Here is a 23,311-nt window from a genome sequence, read left to right as displayed (position 1 = left end):
GAGTTTTTCTAGTAAATTGTGAATTTCTGATCAGTATCTTCTTAATCCAGGTTAATAAGAGCAAGAACAACACCATAGCACTGTGAACCTTCAAACTGGGAAATAAGAGTTTGTAGGAAAGACTTCCCTGTGGAGAATGCTTAGGACTTTCTTATTCCTAGCCTTGTGAGAAAGAAACAGATTGCGCTAGCACGTGCCAATGCCACTGGTAAAAAGGTATTTATCCCCAAACTAGTGCCATATCCTATGTTCTAGATTATGAGAAAGAGGGTTGTAGGAATCTCTTCACAACATTATCACATAGTCATTTGGTTTAAGATGATCCCAAAGGTAAGCTTTGCTACATGGAATTGGTATTGTTTCATCTCATCAAAACCAACTTCATCGCAAACACTACTTTGCTGAGGGGGGTTTTGTGCAGGCATGGAGAATTCTTCCCAAGTCACCATTTGCTTTGCAAGTGATGAGGATTTTTCCTGGCTCCCCTTCTACTCTTCACCGACCTACACCCCAAAACACACACATGCACACACAGACATCAAAGTAGACACACAAAAAATTCTAAGGCAGTTGTTCCAATCTGTAACTGTTCTATTCGCTAAATTATTAAGAGGTTTCCGGTGAAGAAGGAAACCATTAATAATCTGAAGCAGCATCCAAACTGAGCACTCGAGGCATAACCCTTATGAAGCTGAGAAACTTTGACACATCTGAAATGGGAAGGGCTGTGGACAAGGGCTGTGGACAAGGACACCGTGCAAGTTCAGAGCTCTGCCTCTGGAACATGCAGTGCTGTGAAGTCTGCAATTGTCGAGGATGAGGAAGGTAAGAGGAGGAAAGAAGGGGGCACACAAAACTTGAAGAATGTGAAGAATGTGAAGAATGTGGCCCAAAGGTAGTCGACAGTGTGAAGCAGAATCATCTACCGTGTTGCTTTTTGCATCTCTAAAAAGGCTGTCTGTACTTCTCAAAGACCGTACCTGCTATGGGTCTAGATTCTTTTACATCGAGAGTTTAAAACCTTGGTTATTCAACTAAATCTGAATTTTTCTTTCTTTTTGAAGTGCAATAGTATGGCAGACACAGAGAGAGTTTAAATGTCATTAACATTTAGATAGGGTTCAGGACTGAGAGGGCAGCTATACTGTGTGTCTATTGAAATAGACAACAAATACAGCTGTTGACATACTTCTCAGTACGTATTTATTAACTAAACTTTTCCATGTCTGAAAACAAAGAAGTCATGCTTGTATAAAATCTATTTCTATAAAATACCTTGCTTCTTTCTTTCTTTCTTTTTTTAATGGGGGCACTGGGGATTGAACCCAGGACCTCATGCATGTTAAGCACACACTCTACCACTGAGCTCTACCCCCATCCCTGGTACTTGCTTATTTCTGAAGAGGATGTAAATATACAAAGAGATAAAGAATTTGATTTTGGGCCCCAATGTGAACATTAAGCAATATTACCTTTGATGTCACTGTGATGTTTTTTTTACTTTGCCACCTAACTGTGACCATGCTGTGACAACAAGAAATTCAATGATCTCATGAACAGGCTTGCAAATTTTGAATAAACAGAACCACGGAATTGAGTGTGATCTAATATCTGATTCATAGATCCTCTCAAGAAGGCAGGAATCATTTCACTTTAGCATCTCAGGGAAGGAAAATATGGAGCTACCTGAGTAATGGTCACCTTCCAGCAGGGGCACCAACAGGCAACCCTGAATGATGGATGCAACATCTTCATTCTAGTGGTCCCCTGTGGAGCTTCCAGGTAGGACCTCCCTTACTCTAGGCTTAGTCCATACACAGCAAGATTCATATGGCAGGGATGAAGGAGGACTAGCTTCTGACCTTGACGGCAGCTTCCCAACCCTGCTGTCCCAAGGCTGCTGACCGGCTTGTTACATCGCTCCAGGATGCTGGGCTCATACGCCAGGTCCAAGTGGGCTGTTTGCCTCTTTCCCTCTTCAACATACTGTCCCACTTTCTTAGAATCCACTTCCTGCTTGTTCTCCTCTGCTACACTTGAATCCTTGGACGCTAACCTCTGCTTGTTTTCTTGGAAGCTAGGCTTCTTATAACTGGGCAAAAGCTGTGCTTATTTACTTATCATTATTTATCTAGTAGATGGAATTGTGCCTGGCACCAAAAAAAAAAAAAAAAAAAAAGATGCTCAATAAATATCTGTTGAATGATTAAGAGAGGTAGACCCAACCAAAATTTCTAATTCTCTCTCTGTATGCATCTTGGGATCCAATATGCCCCTGTCCTAACTCAATTTTTAGTCCTGGTCTCTCCTGTACTGCCCTGTCTCAGAGCCCCGCCATGAGCCGCTGTTGGCACCAAACGTCAAACCTGAACTAAATCTAAGACCTGAAGTTCTGCACTTGAATTCCACCTCGGTCCTTCAGGGCAAAGTAAAAAGTTACTTTAGGCCAGGAAGGGAATAGGAAACGGCTGCCCCACCAGTAAACAGAGTAAATCTTGCTTATTTGAGAGAACTTAAATAAAATGCACACTTTATACCAACCACTTGTCATTTCCTTCAAAATCCTGAACTAGCTGTGATCTGACCTTCTCCTACCACGATCTGGGGAAACACTTGACTTAACTAGAACCCGCGCGGGTCTAGTGTGGGTCTGTCTGTCTGGCAAGGGCTCCGGTGACCACTTGGGGTTTATCATGCACACTGTAATTCCCATTTGCTTTTTACACATTCAGTCAACATTATTTTTTGAGATACCAATCATTCCTGTGGGTTTTCCGGAAATTCAAGTTTTCCGTATAAAAGATGTTTTAAGGAAATAACTTTTCTCTCTAGTTTCAGGCAACTGTTGAAGAAATGACTGAGATCTTTATGCTCAGCACCAGGCTACAGTCTATGGGGGTTAAAAGATTAGAATTTTCAGCTGCATGGTAAATTACCCCTAAATCATTCTTTGTGAACCTCCAAATTGGTTTACAAATTGTCTGGCTCTCTGAGAGGAATAGAAGTAGTACCCTGAATGATAAATATAAAAAGCAAGCAGACACATAGACAAATGCTTAGAAAATGTTAAGAAAAGGAGAAATAAAACCCTATAGCTAAATGATTACGACGACAAGAAACAATGTGTATGAATACGGAGAAAAGAAAAATACGTAAGATTAGGGGAATGCTACAGAAAGAACAGGAGTTCTTGGGTTTAGGTGACATTTTCTGTGCCATTATTTAAATACATCTTTTAAAAAGTTTCCCTATATTACTCTTGAAACCAAAAGAACAAGGACTGTATAATGAAATAATTAAAATGCCCTGTGATAAACAAGAGGTGCAAAATAGCATTTTAAAAAAAGTATTGTCAGGCTGTGGGTTGAAAGGAAATTCCATGGAAATCTGGGAAAGAAATGGGTGAATTCTCCTGGGGTACTTGGGTGTTATGAACCAATGTCTTTTTTTCTTTTTTTCTTTCTTTTTTTTTTTCTCTAGAGTTTAGTACAGACTCACGTAAAAGGTAGGTGCCTAATAATAGGAGTTTTCGATTGTCATTCAATAAAGGGGCTATTTAAAAGAAAGTTGTTGGCTTTTTTCCCCCCAATATTTTTAGTCCAAAACTGTCATTCTAGCATTCATATTTTAATTCAACCACTCACAAAAATGCTCCATATTTAAGTCAAGGGAAAGAAAACTTTCCAGGGCTGGCATGAAAGGAGACGGCATTTGGCATTATGCACGACAGACATAATGTTGCAGAACATTTTGGAAACACGTGGCTTGAAGATTCAAAAAAGACAGAACAAGGGAAGGGAAAATAGAGCAGATAAAAGATATTTGTCATTTTTTATGGTTCACAGTCCTGTCCTAACTTGGACGTTCATCTCTTCTATCATAAACGTTTTCTAACTGTCCATCTTCAAACCGTCAGAGAACTATGGTCTTCCCTTCTAGACATGAAAATTGATATAAAAAATTAATTATTTTTATTGAGGTATAGTTGATTTACATAAAATTGATTTTTAAAAAAAAACTCTCAAATTTAACAAAATAAGAGCTTGTATTTATTTATCTGTCAGGTTAAGCAGGCAGGTCAGTAGCGACAACTACTTTGGTACTCAGTCATCTCTGATGAAGGGAGTTTGTGCTAACTGTGGGGTGTAGGAATTTCTGAAGCCCAGAGCCCACCTACTGACAAATAAACAAAGATCTTGAAGACTCAATTCACAGAACTGTCTAGCAGCCCTCAAATGATGGGAGGCTTTGGTTATTTTAGTCTGAGGCCATGGCGTGTTGACCCGTAAGTGAAATTCACTGAGTTTATTACACATTCTTCTCTCCTTCCCATTTCAGAAGAATCTGCGATTGAACACTGTCAAAGGAAACTCCTTCCTCGCTGTCAATGATGGAAAACATATTACTGAAATGCCAAGAACTTTATACAAGTATGGTAGTTGCTTGGCCAAAAAATTCATTTGGTGACATTCCAGGGGTAACTATGTGAATTTTACACGGTAATAAATACCACTAAGGGTCAAATGCCATGCATTGCACTGCAATCTGTCCACCAGCTCTCACCTGCTTCTATGGTATATATGAGTTCTGCATTTTCCCCTTTGTCTTTGTCCAGAGCCGTCACTTGCAGAACAGCTGATCCCAGAGCAGCCGATTCAAACACAGATGCTTCATACAGTGGGTTGGTAAAATAAGGACTGTGATCATTAGCATCTTCCACATTCACAATGACTCGGGCCAAGTTTCTTCGATAAGGAAACTCCTGATCTCTGACCTTGAGGCAAAATACAAGAAGCAGTAGGACTAAAAGCTTTAGGTTGCAAAGAATTCACATGGCTGTGCCTATGGTAAAAACACAACGAAATAATGCTCACAAAATGCTTGACCCGGTCCCAGGCCCAGAGCAGGTGCTCGAGAAATGGAGGTGTTACTGAGTGGGGGCAGTGACTGAGCACGTTGAGAGCTGGGGCCACACTGTCTTTACTGCTCAGCCCTAGTCCTGGCCTCTGGCTTGTGTTCAGTCCAGTTTCACAAACAAGTGCCGGGATGCCCGGATAGAACAACCACAGCACTTTCCTTGGTCCCCCTCGCCCAGTCACTACTCGCCGTTAGCTGTATACACAGTTGCTAATGGAAAAGTGGATGGAGGCTTTTCTAAAGGGGAAACCAAAACGTGGAATTAATGAATGCAAAGTAGGTATTATCATCCAGTCATTCATTCAACAAATATTTACTGTCATCTCTTATCTGTCAAGACTGCTGGTTCCTCAGTGAATCAGATACAGTCCCTGCTCCCAAGAACCTTATAGTTGACTGGGGAAGGCACACAAGTGAGCAGACAGATTCAAGGCCCAGAGGTAAGCGCTGGAATAGGAGGAGGCAGTAAGAAGAGCACAGCCCAGCTCAGAAAATGTAACAAAAACAAGAAGCAGTAAAATGCTGGGGGAGGGGTGGTTGTGTGCGGCATGTATTCCAGGCAGGAAGAACCAACATAAATAAAGGCCCAGAACTAAGAGAGAACCCTGACCACTGGGAAGACGACCCAAATCTTAATTTCTAAAATCTGTAATATCACCAAAGAACCTTGTCTGACCACTTTAAAGTTTTCCCTGGTTTGCATATGGCAGGACCTTGCAACTAATCAATTCTTCACCTCTCACACATGACTTTGCCATAATCCTCTGGGGTGCTAATCCAATGTGTGCTTTTTTGCTTGTTCGGTTTTAGGTCCCCTAACTTCAGAGAGATGTGAAGAAATTAGAAAATATAGCAGGAAAAGCTATCAAAGGGAAAGGGGTTTTCAGAAATAGTCCTGAGGAGGAACTGAGCAAAATGACTCAAAGGGCTGAGCTTGGAGAAAGGCAGCATAAAAGAGTTGTTTGCTCTACACAGCCAATTACATAAATGATAAATGATGAAAGGCAAACAAACTGAATTCTGAGTCTGTTAAGGTAAGCATGAACAGAAATGACTTGAAGAATCATGAGAATGGAGTCAGTCACCGGCAGGAGATTTCTGCTCCTGAAGACATCTCTACAAATCTAGCCAGTGAGTGCACTGAATTTCTCTCTGGACGCCAACCCATCCCACCTAAGGACCAAGCTGGACTCTCTGAAATCTAGGTCCGTTCCAATCGAATGCTCCAGGGTGTAGGGACTTTGTCTCTTTTATATCTTCAGTGCCTAGAACTTAGCACACAGCATGTGCTTGAGAAATATCTGTTGAATGAATGGATGAATGGCCAGAAGGATGGATCTGATGAACCCTGTGAGTCCCTCTTCTGTTCCCTGGAGTCTCATCTGGAAACCAGAGCTGAAGGCGTGACACTCAAGTTTCCTCTTGCCCAGAAAGGTTCCCAGACTTGGAAAGGAAGAGTAGCACTTAGTGGAACGTTACTTTCAGCTGCTTGGGAATTGGTAGCCAATCCGTACAAAGATTAAGTCTCTGTCATCCTACCTGATCTTAAGATACTCAGGGGGGCTCTGTTAGGCAGTGGTTGTTCAATTGCCCAAAGGTTTCTTGGGCAGTTAAAGGGACAGGTTTTATGTCATAAATGAACCAAGGGTGTTTCCTATTCATCTTTATTTCCCAATTCTGTAAACTCATCAAACTTCACTTTAAGATGAAAGCAGCTTGTACATAATTTGGAGGCCCCATGGACCCAAATTCAGACTTAGTCTCTGCAGGCTTTCATGAGTTTTGAGCTCTTCTGTGGGCCAGTATTTACCACTGGGTCCAATGCCAGAACAATAAGTAATAAATCTGTTCTCTAAACGCTTCCAAGGGCTGAGCACTGCACAGGTTGAATAAATGATTACCTTCATGATGAACTTCTCAAGGAACTTCTTTTAAACTTTCTCACAAAATCTTCTGGATGCGAACCAATACTACAGCCTGGGAGATTTACGGACACTCCGCCCGTTCCTTCTCTCTCAAATCAGGCCGTCAGCAGCATTTACTAAGCAGCCGCTGTCTGTATCACTCATCTAATATCTCAGTTGGGCAAAAATATGGAGTCACTAACAATAGTAATGCTTCACTGAACTCAAAAGGCAAGAATGAATGCAACTCTGCCGGGAAAAGACCAAATTTACTACTACTTACAAAACTCAAGGGCTGTGAATGTCTGAAGGCTAAGGTGTGTGCCTTGGATGGTCAGTGATTCTGCTAGGAGAGCGTGCTAAGTAGTTGGCCCTACCATGATGTTGAGAATGTGCTTGTCCTGGGCCTCGTGGTCCAGCCTCTCGGCCGTGTAGAGCACGCCGGTGCTGGGGTCGATCCGAAATTTTCTCATGCTGGCGGAGTCGATGCTGCTGTGGACAGTATAGCTCAGCTTGTGCTTCTCATCTTTATCTGTGGCTTCAATCTGCAGTATCTCCGTGTCTGGAAGCACATCCTCGGAGATTGTCACATCATAATGGGGCTGAGAGAATTCGGGGCCATTGTCATTATTATCGAGCACTTTGATAAATACCTATAGTTAAAACAAGACAAGAGTGATGATGGATGCCGATTTACTCATTGCTAATAAAGGAGGCCCCCTCCCTCCCTCCCTCTCCCCTCTGTGTCCTTGGATCCCAGCTTCTCGCAGCCATCCTAACACGTAGGAAGATTCTTATGAAAACGTTCTGAAATTAGAGGTTGACAATAAACCAGTAGTTCACATTAGCAGGAGCATAAACTATGAGCTGATCAATATTCTCAGTATTAATTTAGCAGATGAGACGGCCCCTGGGGGTGAGAGTTCCACGAAGCTACTTGAGGCATAATGTAAGAGATCTCAAGGTGACCTTAATTTGTGAAGTTCCTAGTCTCTTACCTTCTTGTTATGTGCTCTTTAGTGTGGGCTTTAAAGTGTAGGCAGTGACAAGGTAAGTAACAAAGAAGAGGCGGAGGAACGGGAAGAGTGAATACGGAGGTGGCTCTTTTTCACATGAGGGCTATCTAGCGAAGAACATGGTACTACTGATATGACGTTCCCAAGTTGTTTCCTTTTATAAAGCATTTGGTTTCAAAATTTTCAGGCAGATAGAAAACTAATAGCTTAATGAACCCTTGAGTGCTGTATTCATCACTCAGCTTTGACAATGATCAATTCATGGCTAATCCTTGTTTTGCTTTTTTTTGAGAGGGGTAAATTAGATTTATTTATTTATTTATTTTTAGAGGAGGCACTGGGGATTGAACCCAGGACCTCATGCATGCAAAGCATGAGCTCTACCACTATGAGCTACACCCTCCCCCCACCACGGCTAACCTTGTTTCATTTATATGCTTAATCATCCCCTCCTACGCCCTCATTATTCTGAAGCAAATCCCAGCCATCATATAATTTCGGTGTACATCTCTAAAAGATAAGGACTCTTAAAATAAACACACACACACAATATCATTACTGCCTCTAAACAGAGAAAACAATAATTCTGTAATGTCATAAACATTCAGTTGGTGCTCATACTTCTGTGATTGTTTTCTAACATGTTATATGTGTTTGTGTACATATGTACATATATTCTTATAGTTTTTTTAATCAGGATATGCAAATAAGGTACAAACATTGCACTCACCTGGTATTTCCTTTAGTTCTTTTTTGTTTAATTTATAGGTTCTCCCTCTATCTCCATCTATTTTCCCGCAATTTTTACGTTGTTATTGTTAGCATTCAAAAAATGGAGCCATTTCCTCTTATTTCCCACAGTCTGAATTTTGCTCATTGTACCCCATGGTTTTGTTCTACATGTTCCTCTGTTCCCTGTATTTCTTATACATTAATAGTTTTATGTAGGAGGCTTGATAAAATTCACATTTAGATTTCTTCTTTTTTTGATAAAAATCCATTATGAGCGATATGGTGTGCTTCCATCTGGAGACACATAATATCTGGTTCTTTGTCTTGCTCTGTGATATTAGCAGCTGTTGATGATTATGACTTGGGTAACATTAATTCATTATAAATGCAAAATGGTAATATTTTCATTCTATGATGTCTTCCTCACTTATTAGCTAGAATAGTTCTAAAAAGAAACTTCTGTTCAATTATTTGGTTACTGTGGAGTGCAGTCCATATAGAAAAGGAAGGATAATTCTTTTCCTTTATTTATCATTTCAAAACAGTAAGTTAGTTCTCCAGCTCCTGCTAAAGTGATCATGAGGTATTTTTTTTTCAAGCATCATGATGAGCTCATGGATTTAATCACATCTGATGAGTTTCTGTCCACTGCAGTTACTTTATTTACAGATGCACAAATGGTCCTTCCATGGCCATGGAGAGCCTCTTCAAGTTGGCTCTTACAATGCTTTGACACAACCCAAGTAGTCTCTGATAGCTTCCTTACTTCTCAATAATTGCTACTGGTAATTTTTCCAGGGTCATCTTGGACATTTTTCTGCCCAGTCTCAAATTGTCCATTTCTTCAAAAAAGTGTTTGCTTGTTTTTAGTTACAAGTGGCATTTAGAGATCACAATCTGGTGCTAGGAATGCTTACTGTTGTTAGCTTTGCTACTGAAGGAATCAATAGTGAACTGGAAGACAGAGAAGTGGAAATCGTCTGCTGTTGACCAGAAGCTTATGGATAACAAACTATGTGGAGACAAATAAAAATGGAAATACAATGATCTAAAATCTATGGGACACAGCCAAAGCAACTGGAAGAGGGAAGTATATAGCAATATAAGCCTATATCAGGAAATTAAGAAAACCTTTAGTCAGACTCATCAAGTAAAAAAAAGGCCCACATAAATAAAATTAAAAGGAAAGAGGAGATGTTACAACTGACCACCACAGAAATACAAAGGGTCATGAAAGATTACCATGAACAATTATATGTGAATTAAATGGACAACCTAGAAGAAATAGATAAATCCCTAGAAACTTATAATCTCTCAAGACTGTATCAGGAAAATAGAAAATATGAACAAACTGATTACCAGTAATGAAATCAAATCAGTAATCAAAAAACTCCCAACAAACAAAAGTCCAGAACAGACAGCTTCGCAGGTGAGTTCCACAAAACATTTTAAAAAGAGTCAACATCTGTGCTTCTCAAAATATTCCAAAAAATTGAAGAGGAAAGAATGCTACTGAACTCATTCTACAAGGCCAGCAGAACCTTGATACCAAAACCAGACAAAGACACCTCCCCAAAAAGAAAATTACAGGCCAATATTGCTGATGAACACAGATGTAAAAATCTTCAACAAAATATTAGCAAACTGAATCCAACAATTCATTAAAAGGATTATGTACCATGATCAAGTGGGATTTATCCCAGGGATGGAAGGATGGATGGTACAGTATCTGCAAATTATTCAACATGATCCACCATTTTAACAAGCTGAAGAATAAAAACCATTTGATCATCTCAGTAGATGCAGAAAAAGCTTCTTACAAATTCAACACCCATTAATGATAAAAATTCTCAGCATAGTGTGTGTAGAGGGAACACACCTCAACATAATAAAGGCCATATTTGACAAATCCAGAGCCAACATCTTACTCAATGGTGGAAAACTGAAAGCATTTCCTTTAAGATGAGGAACAAGACAAAGATGCCCACTCTTGCCATCCTGACACAACACAATGTCAGAAATCTAGCCACAGAAATCAGAGAACGAATAAAAATTTTCAATTGGAAAAGAAGAAGTAGAATTGTCACTGTTTGAAGATGACACAAAACTGTATATAGAAAGTACACCACGACCAGAAAACTACTGAAACCGATAAAAAATTCAGTAAAGTTGCAGGATGCAAAATGAATATACAGAAATCTGCTGCATTTATATACACTAACAATGAACTATCAGAAAGAGAAATTAAGAAAACAACCCCATTTACACTTGTATCAAAAAGAATAAAATACCTAGGAATACATCTAACCAAGGAAACAGAAGACCTGTACTCACAAAACTATAAGACACTGATGAAGGAAATTGAAGACGACACAAACAGATGGAAACATACACCGTGTTTCTGGATTGGAAGAATTAATATTGTTAAAATGATACTAACCGAGGCAATCTACAAATTCAATGCAATCCCTATCAAAATACTATTGGCATTTTTCACAAAACTAGAACAAATAATTCTAAAATTTGTGTGGAAACAACAAAAGATCCTGGCTAGTCAAAACAATCTTGAGAAAGACGAACAAAGCTGAAGGCATCATCCTCCCTGATTTCAAACTATCCTACAAAGCTACGGTAATCAATGAAGTGTGATACTGGCACAAAAACAGAGACATAGATCAATGGAACAGGACAGAGAGCCCAGGAATAAACCTACACTTATATGGCTCATTAATCTATGACAAAGGAGGCAAGAATATACAGTGGGGAAAAGTCAGCATCTTCAATAAATGGTGTTGGGGAAACTGGGAAGCTATATGCAAAAGAATCAAACTGAACTACTTTCTTACACTATATACAAAAATAAACTCAAAATGAGTTAAAGCCTTAAATGTAAGACCTGAAACTATAAACCTCTTAAAAGAAAACACAGGCAGAACACTCTTTGACATCGGTCTTAGCAATATATTTTTTGAATATGTCTCCTTAGGCTAGGGAAACAAAAGCGAAAAAGGCCAAAAACAAAAACAAATGGGACTACATCAAACTGAAAAACATTTGCACAGTGAAGGAAATCATCAACAAAACAAAAAAGCAGCCCGCTGAATGGGAGAAGAAATTTCTAAGATATATTTGATAAGGGGTTAATAAGCAAAATATATAAAGAACTCACACAACTCAACATCAAAAAAAAAAAAACCCTGATTTAAAAATGGGCAAAAAAACTGAATAGATGTTTTTCCAAAGAAGACATACAGATGGCCAACAGACACATGAAAAGATACTCAACATCACTAATAATTAGGGAAATGCAAATCAAAACCACAGTGAGATACCACCTCGCATCTGTCAGAATGGTTATTATCAAAAAGATCACAAATAACAAATGTTGGTGAGGATATGGAGAAAAGGAAACCCTTATGCACTGTTAATGGGAATGCAAATTGATGCAGCCGCTATGGAAGACAGTATGGAGGTTCCTAAAACAATTAAAAATAGAACTACAACATGATCCAGCAATTCCACTTCTGGGTATTTTTCCGAAGAAAACAAAAACACGAATTCCAGATGACATATGCATACCTATGTTCACTGCAGCATTATTTACTATAGCCAAGTTATGGAAGCAACCTAAGTGTCCATCAACAGATGAATGGATACAGAAGGTGTGAGACATATATATATATGTAAAGTTACTTAGAATAGCTATTCCCTGTGTAGATATGCTCCCAATGGGGCACACACACAAGAATATTACTCAGCCACAAAAAAGAATGAAATCTTGCCTTTTGTGACAATATGGATGGACATAGAGGGAATTATGCTAAGTGAAATAAGTCAGAGAAAGATGAATACAGTATGATTTCACTAATATGTAGAATCTGAAAAAACAAAACAAACATAAAACAGAAACAGACTCATAGATATAGAGAACAAACTGATGGTTGCCAGGGGGAGAGAAGTGGGGAGATAGATGAAATAGGTTAAGGGGATTAAGAGGTACAAACTTTCAGTTATAAAATAAATAGGTCACAGGGATGTAACGTACAGCCAAGGAAATATAGCTGGTAATATTATAGTAACTTCGTATGGTATCAAATGCTAAGTAGACTTGCTGTGTTGACCATTTTGTAATGTATAAAAATGTCAAGCCACTATGTCGTGCACCTGAAGCTAGTACAATATTGTGGGCCAATTTTACTGCAATAAAAAACAAAACAAAATGAAACAAAAAACAATATTAAGGTGCCCAGCAAGGTTTTTATTTAATCACGTTCTTTTTACATGTGTATCTTCTTTCTCCCATGATGAAATTTCTCATGCTCAGTGACATCATCGTAATTATTCACTGCTTTATCTAAAATACATGCACAAATGTCTCTAAATAACACCAACATTGTTATTATAATTACATTACAATTATGGTCATTCAGAATAATATTATTTTTGTCCTTAGGATTTATCCCACTAGGGATACACAGTCAAATTAGTATGTGTAAAGTTACTTAGAATAGTTATTCCCTGCATAGATATGCTCCCAATGGGAGATATATATATATATATATATATATATATATATATATATATATATATATATTCATTTATTTTCATTTACTTTCAAATTTTAGACTTGCTTTTGTTTGTTTGTTTTGGAGGGGGAGGTAATTAGGTTTATTTATTTATGTATTTATTTATTTAATGGCGGTACTAGGGATTGAACCCATGACCCCGTGCATGCCAAGCATGCGCCCTATCACTGAGCTATACCCTCCCCCCAGTAATGTTATGTTTTATCCATCTATTCTATTAATATAAACATAGTGTATACGCTTCCCCTCAACTGGCGATTTCACTTAACATTGTATCAATAGTTCTCAGTTGAGAATGACTTTGTCTCCTAGGGACATTTCACAATGTCTGGAGATATTTCTGATTGTCACAACTTGGAGGTGAGGGGAGTTTCCGAGATCACAGTGAGTAGAGGTCAGGGCAGCCGCTAAACGTCCTACAATGCACCGGACAGCCCTATATCATGAAGACCACGTCATAGCAGTCCAGAGATACTCTTCCGCAGGTAGGATAGATGTATCACAGGTAACTCAATCAATCCTTTGTTGACGATCATTTAAGGTGCTTCCAATTTCGGTCTCAATATGAATGTGCAATGGAGAGCCTTGTGCCCATGTCTTTTCATATTTTTGCTAATGTGTATTTGGGTCCCTAAAATTGGGATCGCTGGATCAAAGGAGAAGTGCTTATACAGTTTCGTTAGCTACTTCCATGTTCTCCAGCCATTAGTTTTATCACTTTGCATTTCTATAGTAATATATGAAAATGACTGTCTTCCCACAGCCTTGGCAACATAGTCTGCAGTAAAACTTTTGGATTTTTGGCCAATCTGATAGATGAAAAATGGTATCTCAGTGTATTTTTAATTTTCCTTTCTCTTATTACAAGTGAAGTTGAGCGTCTTTCACATGTTTAGAGCCATCTGCATTTCTTTTTTCCGTTAAAACTATATTGGCTTATTCTTCTATAGGTTAAATGGCCTTTTTTTCCCTTTATTTTGAAAACATGGTGATATAAATTGCAAATGTTTTCAATTTTGTGATTTATTTTGCTCATGGTGTTTTTTTTTTCCTTTTATTTTAATTTTCATGTAGTTGAAGACATCAATCTTTTCCTTTACTGTTTCTGGATGGTAAGTCTTCGTTTGGAATATTTTCCATAATTCCAGGTTATAGATGATCACACTTGTTTTTTTAAAAATAGAATTTAAATGTTTTTCTTCTTACATTTACATCTCTAATCCATTTGGAGTTTTTCTTAGTATATCATGTGAGGAGTGAGTCCAGTTTTATTTTTTTTTTCCACATGGCTCTCCATTTATTTCAATGCCACTTTGTAGAAGATCACCACTTCCCCACTGGTTTGAGAAGCCACTTTTACTGTTAACAAACTTTACATATGCAAATGGTATATGTCTGGCTTTTCTATTTTGTTCCATTGGTTTACCTGTCTTTTCATACATCAACATCAACACATTTCCATTATAGGGGCTTTATAGTGCTTTTTCTTCCAGTTTTACTGAGATACAATTGACATAAAACCGTGTATAAGTATAAGCATACAGCATAATGGTTTGACTTAACATACATCATGAAGTGATTATCACAATAGTTTAGTGAACATCCATCATCTTATATAGATATAAAATTAAAGGAATAGAAAACAATTTCTTTGTGAAGAGTCCTCTTGGGATTTACTAACAAATTTCATGTGTAACGTCCAGCAGTGTTCACCTGTCATGTTGCACATCACATCCCTAGTACCTCTGTATCTTATAACTGGAAGTTTGTACCTTTTTACTACCTTTATCCAATTCCCCCTCCCCATACCACCCGCCTCTGGTAGCCACACATCTGATCTCTTTTCCTATGAGTTCGTTGTTTGTTTTTGAAATACAACTGACCTAGAACACTGTGTTAGTTCCTGATGGACGACACAGTTATTCAGTATTTCCTTTCTAGTACATTTTAATTGTTTGGAAAAGTTAGGCCTTCTTTTTGTTCTTTTTCAGGATTCTTCTGGCTATTCTTGCTGGTTGTTCTTCTAAATGAATTTACAGTCAACTTGTATAGCACTTGACAAAAATTTGATAGCATTTTAAATTGGGATTATGCTAAAAGTAGAGGTTAGTTAAGGGAGAACTCATTTCTTTACCATGGAGTCTTCCCATTCAAGAACATAGTTTGTCTTTTTCCATTTGTTCAAATCTGTTTTGTTTTTCAAGGGAATTTTAGTTTCCTTCAAGTAGGTTTTGAACACTTTTTAAAGTATATATATGTGCTATCCTCAATGGGGCTTCATTTTCATTATATATTTCCACCGTTTTTGGGGTTTTTTTGTTTGTTTCCTTCTTGGTGGGGGATGGGCTATAAATGTAGGCTATTGGTTTTGAATGTTAAGTTTACTTTACCTGTCATTTTACTAATTTTCCCTATCATTTGAAGCAGTTTTTCCATTCATTCCTCTGAGCTTTTCAGGTATATAATTACACTACATGCAAATAGAGATCAGTGTGCCATTTTCTTTACAATTCTTACAACACAAATTGCTTTATCTTAGCTAACTGCATTGGCTAATAGTTACAGCACAATGTTAAATGGTAGTGGAAACAGAGATATTCTTGTCTTATTCCTGACTAATAAGAAAGCCTTTAGTAATTCTTAACTAAATAAATGCTGGCATTTGGCTGCATTCTAAAAAAATTATTTACCTTTAGAAATAGATTTAGTCAGACCATGGTTGTTCTTACAAATGACTGTACGTTATCCATCACTTTGGTAGAGATGTGCTTTTTTTGAGTGAGAGAAAAAGGGCAGAGCTATGACCTCTGTGCCAGGAAGCCTTGCCAGCCAAGTGAGCCTGACCTGGGAAAAAGCTTTGCTTGTAGTTTACGGTAGAAAAAGGTTAGAGGAGTGTGCCTGTAGAGTTTTGGTATTGTTTTATCTCTGCTGTATTTGGAAAGCCATACTAGAGTCTTTGTCAATTCTTTTCCTTTAAAAAGTTCAAGTTAACTTAGTCAAGATGCTAAAATATTTGTGTTCACAGAGGCAGTTATATTAATGGGATAAAAGCCTTTCCAGCCAGCAAGCCTGCCCTGACCTTCCTGAAGTTTCAAAGTTGATGTGCTCTTGAAAAGCTTGCCTCTTTCTGCTTGCTTTGTCCTGAGCCTGATCTACAGTCAGAACAAGTGTTTCTCTGGAAAAGACTTCCTTTTCCTCATTTGCTTTTTATTTCCCACAGTTGGGGCCATTTGTGAGCTCCTGAACTAGCAAACAAAGCAAAGTATCTCTCAAAGATGTTGTGTTCAAAACAGTCATTGAAAGGCCTGAAGAGGTACAATGGACTCAAAGCAGGAGGAAACCTGAGTGTGGGAAGCCTCTTCAGGGCGGGTTTCAATGCTGCGCACCGCAAACACTTCGGGTTTTGCAGGCTCGTCTCAGCCAAGTCTGGGTAGACGCCAAGCTTGGCTTTACAAAGGCTCGAGGCATGAAGTGTCCATGGGGTAAGTGAGAGGGTAAGGCCTCTGTCTTTGATTAGAGCCAATTAAATCCTGAATTACTGAAATTCTGCGCTGCCTCTGTGGGCCCTTCAAAACCATATTTAAAACATTCTATAGTTGTGATTTTAAGGTTGACGCTCTGTGTATTCTCTTCAAGCTTACAAGTGTTTTGTTTTTGAACACATGAGGAGAAAAACCATGTCGGCCTGTGCTTGTTTTATAGCTTATAAACCTGTCTCACATTCATTTCTTACACTTTAGTATCTCTAGTTTACCAACGAGGAAAATGAGAATCAGAGAAGTTAAGGGATGTGCCCAAAGTCACAAAGGCGAGGTCACGTTCAGACCTGGGTCTCACGGAGCCAAATCCTATATTCATTCCATTACACCATTTCCACATGCACTCGAATTATATACACGTTAGCTACAAATGTACAGAACATAAATGTCACCAAAGATGTGTGCCAATATTAGGTACTGTGCTCTGCAGAAATCCTAATTGGCAAAACAGCTAACAGACATGACCATTCGCACTTCAGGAACATTAGTCATGGGATTATATTGTTCTGAATGGAAAGTTCCCTGCTGCCTTTAAAACTGGAATCCATTTAAAAAAAATTGATTTACTCATAAGTTGTCAGGCACAGATGTGTTATATGCAGTGAGAGCTTATCATTTTTTTTAACAGAAAGTCTCACGGCAGAGTTGGCCTGCTGCCTTAATTCATCTATATAATTGCTCTTGTTTCAGCATTGTCCTAACTGAAATACACGAGGAAGCTTCGGGCCACTGCCTTTTTCACCTGCTAACAGGGAGATGATGCTAAAGGCGATGAAAGAAAACCCTAGGTGAGAGTGTCCCTTGGGAGTCCCTTGACCTAGGGGTCATGGAGCAGCATTAGCAAAAGTGACGTGTTTCTCCCCTCCATCCTTCTTTAAGCAGGTGCAAGGTGGAGGGAAAGGGTAAGACGAAGTCCAAATCTTTAAGGTAAAGTCTGCTTTTTAAGGAAAGAGGCCAGTTAGGAACTCCCAACGCATCACTTAGAGATAAAAAAGGGAGGGAATGGCTATTGAGGGCCAGGCTCACCCGGAATGCACATTGCAGACCTCCTGGCCCCAGAGAATGCAGACCCGTGGGCAGGAAGACTTTGCGATCAATCTGAATTAACTGCCTTTGTGGGTGTAAGAAATGTGGAGATTACCTGAAAGAGATTTTTAATCTCAGGTTTGGCTGTGGAGCATACAAATACAAGTTGATTTTCATATCTTTATAAATCAAAGCAGGACCCGAATAAGAAAATTCTATTAAAACCGCAAAAGCACGTATCACAAGTCCCTGAATCAAATCAGTGTGATTTTTAGATTATTCTTTGGGCGTGAACATCTCTGCTGCTTTCATAAATAACAATAAAAGCCACATACATAGTATTTTATAGTTAGTAGGTAGGTCTATTATTCCAATTTTCAGTTGAGAAAAGACTTCAATAATAAAACCTGAGTGTGTCTAACACGTTGCAGATCTCAAGATAGCTCATAATACCTTCTTTTATTCTTACAACAACCCCTGAGGTATGTGAGATCTTATTCCTATTATGCAGAAGAAACTGAGTCTCACAGAGACAGAGCTACCTTCTGCGGTAACACAGACAGCGACTGGTTCAGTGCGGACTTGAACTCGGGTCACCTGATTCAGGGTTGGTGCTCCTTCCATGAGACCAAATGCTTCTCCTAATGAATTCAGTTGTATATATAGATATGGAGGGGAACGTTCCTGAGATGGTATCTGATTTTGAGAAGGAAGAAGTGGGTTTGTATCTCTTGACTTGTGTGCACCTAGGGCACCCACCTAACACGTCTGTGCCTCAACTTCTCACTGGAAAAATGAGTATAATGATAAAACTTGATTTAACTATTCCCAGGGTGACAGGGACATGAAGCTGAAGATGAGACTTGGTAAGACTTATTATGCAAATAACGGGTGTTATAGATTACTATGTATTCTCACCCACTGGTCTTTCGGAAGAGCCATTCTGTAGATTTGTTTAAGTGTACTGTGAGTTATTTGCTACCATTCCATGATAGTGTATGTGTAGAAGCTGGGAGTCAGCTTTTAAAAATGTGGGATAATTCTTGGAACACAGAAAGCACTCAGAAATGTTGGCTTGTTTTAGGCAAAGAGAAGGCTGTCAAAAAGCCATCAAAGGTGGCCATCCTGGGAGGGGTCCTCAGGAACCAGGAACAGCCCATTAACATCCCCAGGGTCTGGGGAGCCTACACAGCCCTTGACAACGTCTGCATAATTTGATCAGCATTGATGGTGCCTCAATGAATCCCCACGATACAAATGCTCAGAGACACTAAGAGATAACAGCAATAATAATAGCAGTAGCTAGTATTTACTGAGTACTTATTACGCGTCGACCTCATGCTAATACTCTGTGTATATAAACTCATGTAATCCTCACAGCAACTCTGATGATGCAGGTGTTGGTACCCCCATTTTACAGACGAAGGGACTAGGGTGCAGAGAAATTAAGTGACTTGCACCAGCTGGAGGTGACTCACCTAGTAAGGGCAAGAGTTGGGATTGGGACACAGATTTATTGCTACAAAGCCCATTTTGTCAAATACGAGGCTTTGTTATACGAAGTATAATAATATCCTTCATAAAGTCAACAACTTCTTTATACAGAGGCCCTTATCCAACTTGCCAGGAGGCTTTTGTAAATGTTGGGATGCTTTGTTCTTGCACTTGGTACCTGAGTCTTTAAGACTTGAAATCCAAAGAACCATTTTACATTCTGTACTCGTACCAGACAGTCTCAGGGAAGAAAAATTCGTCACCAGATATTGTAGCTCTGAGGCACAAGGACCCTATGCGTTGGGAGAACAGGACAGAACTGAAGATGAAAAAAGGGTTCTCATGTAGACACAGAGGTCCCCGAGGCTCTGATTTATTTGACATTTGTGAAGTGAAATTCAACAGGTTGTTTATGGTTGATTTGAAGCCCGTGTCATACCATGTTTCATGGTTCCAAGTGAACAAAGTAGAGAAAAGTTCCCCAAAGGAAACTGAACAGGTGTTTTGGGGCTACAGGACATTTTAGTTACATGGTGAAGAATCTCTGTCTGATGGTAAATATTTAAGTTGCCTTGGGTCATAGGCTGGAGCTTGTGTTAGTGGTTTAAAAGAAATCTAGAATGCCTTTCCTTTCCCCAAATATCCTTTTGTAAAAAAACGTCCTTGACATTGAGGGCTTTGACTAATTCAGAAACTGCTCCTTTCAATGCCGCCAGAGGAGCTATGGAACATGTGAGCAGAGGCCCGGTGGGCAGCAGTTGGCGGGGTCTTCAGGCCCAAATACAGCTGAACAGACAGAATATTGGTTTTCTGATTGTAGTAAGGACCACACACAAGTTTATGCTTTGGAAATTGTTAGTTCTCACTTCTTGAGAAGGTCATGGCCCTGGAGACATGGAGTGACTTGGAAGCTTTTGACAAGAAAATCTCTTGATGCTCTTTATTAACCTACTGAGCTTGGCCTTACCCAAGGGGAGCCCCAGTTCTCTAATTCCTGGACTGCTCTGGAGATAAGGCTGATTATACATGAGTCTGAAGTAAGAGCAACAAAAGCAAATGTGAACCATGTGTATATTCAAAGTCTTGTAATATATGCTTTATATTAATTTTTAAAAAGTGGGTGCATATCAGTCTTCTGGGTTTAAAACGGAATCACTGTGACCTCAGGCAACTAGTGCAGCTCCTTGCTCTAATAATTCTAATTCTAATAAAACTCTAATTTGAAATGATACATACACCTCAACGTTCATAGCAGCAATATTTACAATAGACAAGACATGGAAGCAACCTAAATGTCCATTGACAGAATGGACATTTATCCAGAAATGGATAAAGAAGTTGTGACACACACACACACACACACACACACACACAATAGAATACTACTCAGCTGTAAAAAGGAAATAATGCCATTTGTAGCAACCTGGAGATTGTCATACTAAGTGAAGTAATCCAGAAAGAGAAAGACAAATACCATATGATATCACTTATATGTGGAATCAAAAGAAAAAAAATGAGACAAATGAACTTATTTACAAAACAAAAAGAGATTCACAGACACAGAAAACAAACTTTCGGTTACGGGGGGGGCTGTGGAGGGATAAATTGAGTGTTTGGGATTTTAGATACTAACTGCTAAATATAAAACAGATACACAGCAAGGTCCTACTGTATAGCTCAGGGAACTATATTCAATACCTTGCAATAGCCTATAATAAAAAAGAATATGAAAAGGAATACATATATATATATATATATATATGACTGAATCACTGTGCTGTACACCAGAAACTAATACAAGATTGTAAATCAACTATACTTCAATAAAAAAAATAGGAAAAAAAGTGGGTGCATATCAGTCATCTGAGTTTAAAATGGAATCACTGTGACCTCAGGCAACTAGTGCAGCTCCTTGCACATGGTATGAACTCAAGAAATATTTGTGGAACAGATGCTGTTAAATGATTTCCCATCTGGTCCTAATGAAATTCTAAGATAAAGGTTTCATAGGTAATTTTTTTTTCAGTTAACATAAATCAGTTGTATGTTTTGGAGACTCAGCATCCCTGCCTTGTAGACCCTGTTGAAAATGTAGAATCTATGATTCATTCATTCACTCTAAAAATATTTAACATGTATCTATAACATTCTGGGCACAATGAATCACCATTTAACTCACCTGTTATAAGACCTTGAAGAACAGTATGAGATGAACAGGGTTCCACGCTATATTTGTATTGTATTCAAATACATCTTATGTTTTTCAGCGGTGCTAAAAAGCTGAAGTTGGATATGCGAACACATGGCTAATTTAAAAAGTCTAATTTAAGTTCTCATTGAAAATGAATTAGCACTAAAGATTTAGCAATACTACAAGTGGGTTGTTTTGTATTGGTCTTCGGGGTTTGCCTTTAGATTGTGTGATTCCCGTAGGATTTCAACCCTGGGGTCCTTTCAAGGTGTCTCTAGGTTAGTCTCTTTTATTTCAATTTTTAAATTAAATTAAATTTTTTAGGGAGAGTAATTAGGTTTTTTTGCTTATTTATTTACTTACTTACTTTTAATGGAGGCACTGGGGTTTGAACCCAGGACCTCATGCAAGCATGCACTATTCCACTTGAGTTATCCCCCCACCCCTCTAGTTCAGTCTTGAAAATACCCTGAAGTAGTCTGGGGTAATGTTTATTGTCCCAGCTGGGGTAACGTCGAGAGTGGATGGCACACTACTGATAAATACACCAGGGCACTGATAAATACACTCAGGTAAACAGGGTGGTGTGGTCGTCCTCCGGAAGGGCGTGGGTTGAAGGGTGAGGAGTTGAAACCCACTGGCAGCCTTGTCAAGTGCATGTGCTCCCCCTTTCTGGGTTTCAGTTTATTCGAATGAAAAGTAAAAGGGTTGTAGTGAAACAAACCCTACTCTTTCCTTCAAATTCCACCCCTTCATGATCACAAACAGACTCAAAGGGAGGTCTCATCATGTCTCTCAAAGAGCTTCGAACGCGAGGCAGCTGGGTAGACAAGCACAGAAAACCCTCCTCCTCTCCCCTTTTTCAAACCACGTAGTTACAAAAGCTTGCATCATATTTTACATACGTCACCACTTGCTTACTTCAAGGGCCGGCGAATATTTCATCTTTGCTAACTGAAGCACTGTGTTGAGAAGGATTCTGAGGCCACATCTGGCCTCAGCAGGGAAAAAAAGAATGACAAAAACCCAAGACACTCTCATCAATTAGTGATGGCTTCTGGGATCACGGGAACGGAGAGAGAGGTGGGGAGGGTGGGAGGGGTTACGGGCTACATGTGTGTGCCAGTCTGCAGGCTGCAGGTGCTTAGGTCTCTGGTGCTAAAACATTAGACAAAAAATTCTGGCATGTAGGTAGATCCGCCCCATGCTGACATCTAACACTGTGTTGGTCTCACCCAGAGATTTTTCTCCTCTTCCTTGCTCTCAGTGCCTTTTCATAAGCACTCAGGTAGCACAGAATGAGCGATGGTCCTCAACCTTGGCTGCATGTTAGAATCATGTGGGCCATCTTGGGGTGGGGCCCAGGCTGCCCTGGTTTTAACACCCCCACGTCCACTACCAGGGGATTCTACTGTGCAGCAAGGACAACGAACCACTGGCACAGGGGCTAGGACAGGAGAGGGGGGTCAGGGCACCCGGCTATTGGTCCTCGGTTTGTTAAGTTGAGTGACCCTGGATATATTACATAGTTTATGTTAGTTTGTGAATTGGATTTGGACGCAGGTATTCTGTATCTGTGACTGAAATGTGAGATGGCGAAGAATATCATGGTGTGTTAACTCAGACAATATAGATGTTCTCCTTTTTGTAAATTCAAGGAAAGCTGACTTTGTTGTCAAAGAGATTAATCTACAGTAAATGATCAGGAAACAAATACGTATCACTCTCCCACGCAAGAACAATCACGATTTCTTGCAAGAGGCAGCTAAGCTATATAACACTGTTGATAGAATCCTTTGCCTACGCTGTTCTCTCAAATGCTTTTTTTTTTAAACACTCGAAATTCATGGACATAATTTACAACTTTCAACACATATTTTAATTGCTTGTACATCTGACTTTAGCA

At 39.2% G+C, this 23,311-nt stretch overlaps 1 protein-coding gene and 1 non-coding gene across 5 annotated transcripts in view; both read right to left on the bottom strand.

Moving 5' to 3' along the window:
- Window positions 1–23,311, bottom strand: part of FAT3 (FAT atypical cadherin 3) — a 613,920-nt gene that overhangs the window by 92,933 nt on the left and 497,676 nt on the right. For all 4 annotated transcript variants that reach the window (XM_031460537.2, XM_064492802.1, XM_031460538.2 and 1 more), the window contains 2 exons: window positions 7,199–7,474; window positions 4,564–4,774 (listed from right to left, as the gene is read on the bottom strand). In XM_031460537.2, the coding sequence (XP_031316397.2) occupies window positions 4,564–4,774; window positions 7,199–7,474 (487 nt within the window). The remainder of the gene's footprint in view (window positions 1–4,563; window positions 4,775–7,198; window positions 7,475–23,311) is intronic.
- Window positions 8,167–8,241, bottom strand: TRNAA-UGC (transfer RNA alanine (anticodon UGC)). The gene has a single exon. It is a non-coding gene; the product is annotated as a tRNA-Ala (tRNA).

The sequence above is a fragment of the Camelus dromedarius genome, chromosome 12 (assembly GCF_036321535.1).
Source record: "Camelus dromedarius isolate mCamDro1 chromosome 12, mCamDro1.pat, whole genome shotgun sequence".
Taxonomy (NCBI): Eukaryota; Metazoa; Chordata; class Mammalia; order Artiodactyla; family Camelidae; genus Camelus; species Camelus dromedarius.
The sequence above is the reverse complement of the archived record's forward strand: the minus strand, read 5'-3'. Positions and strand labels throughout refer to the sequence as shown.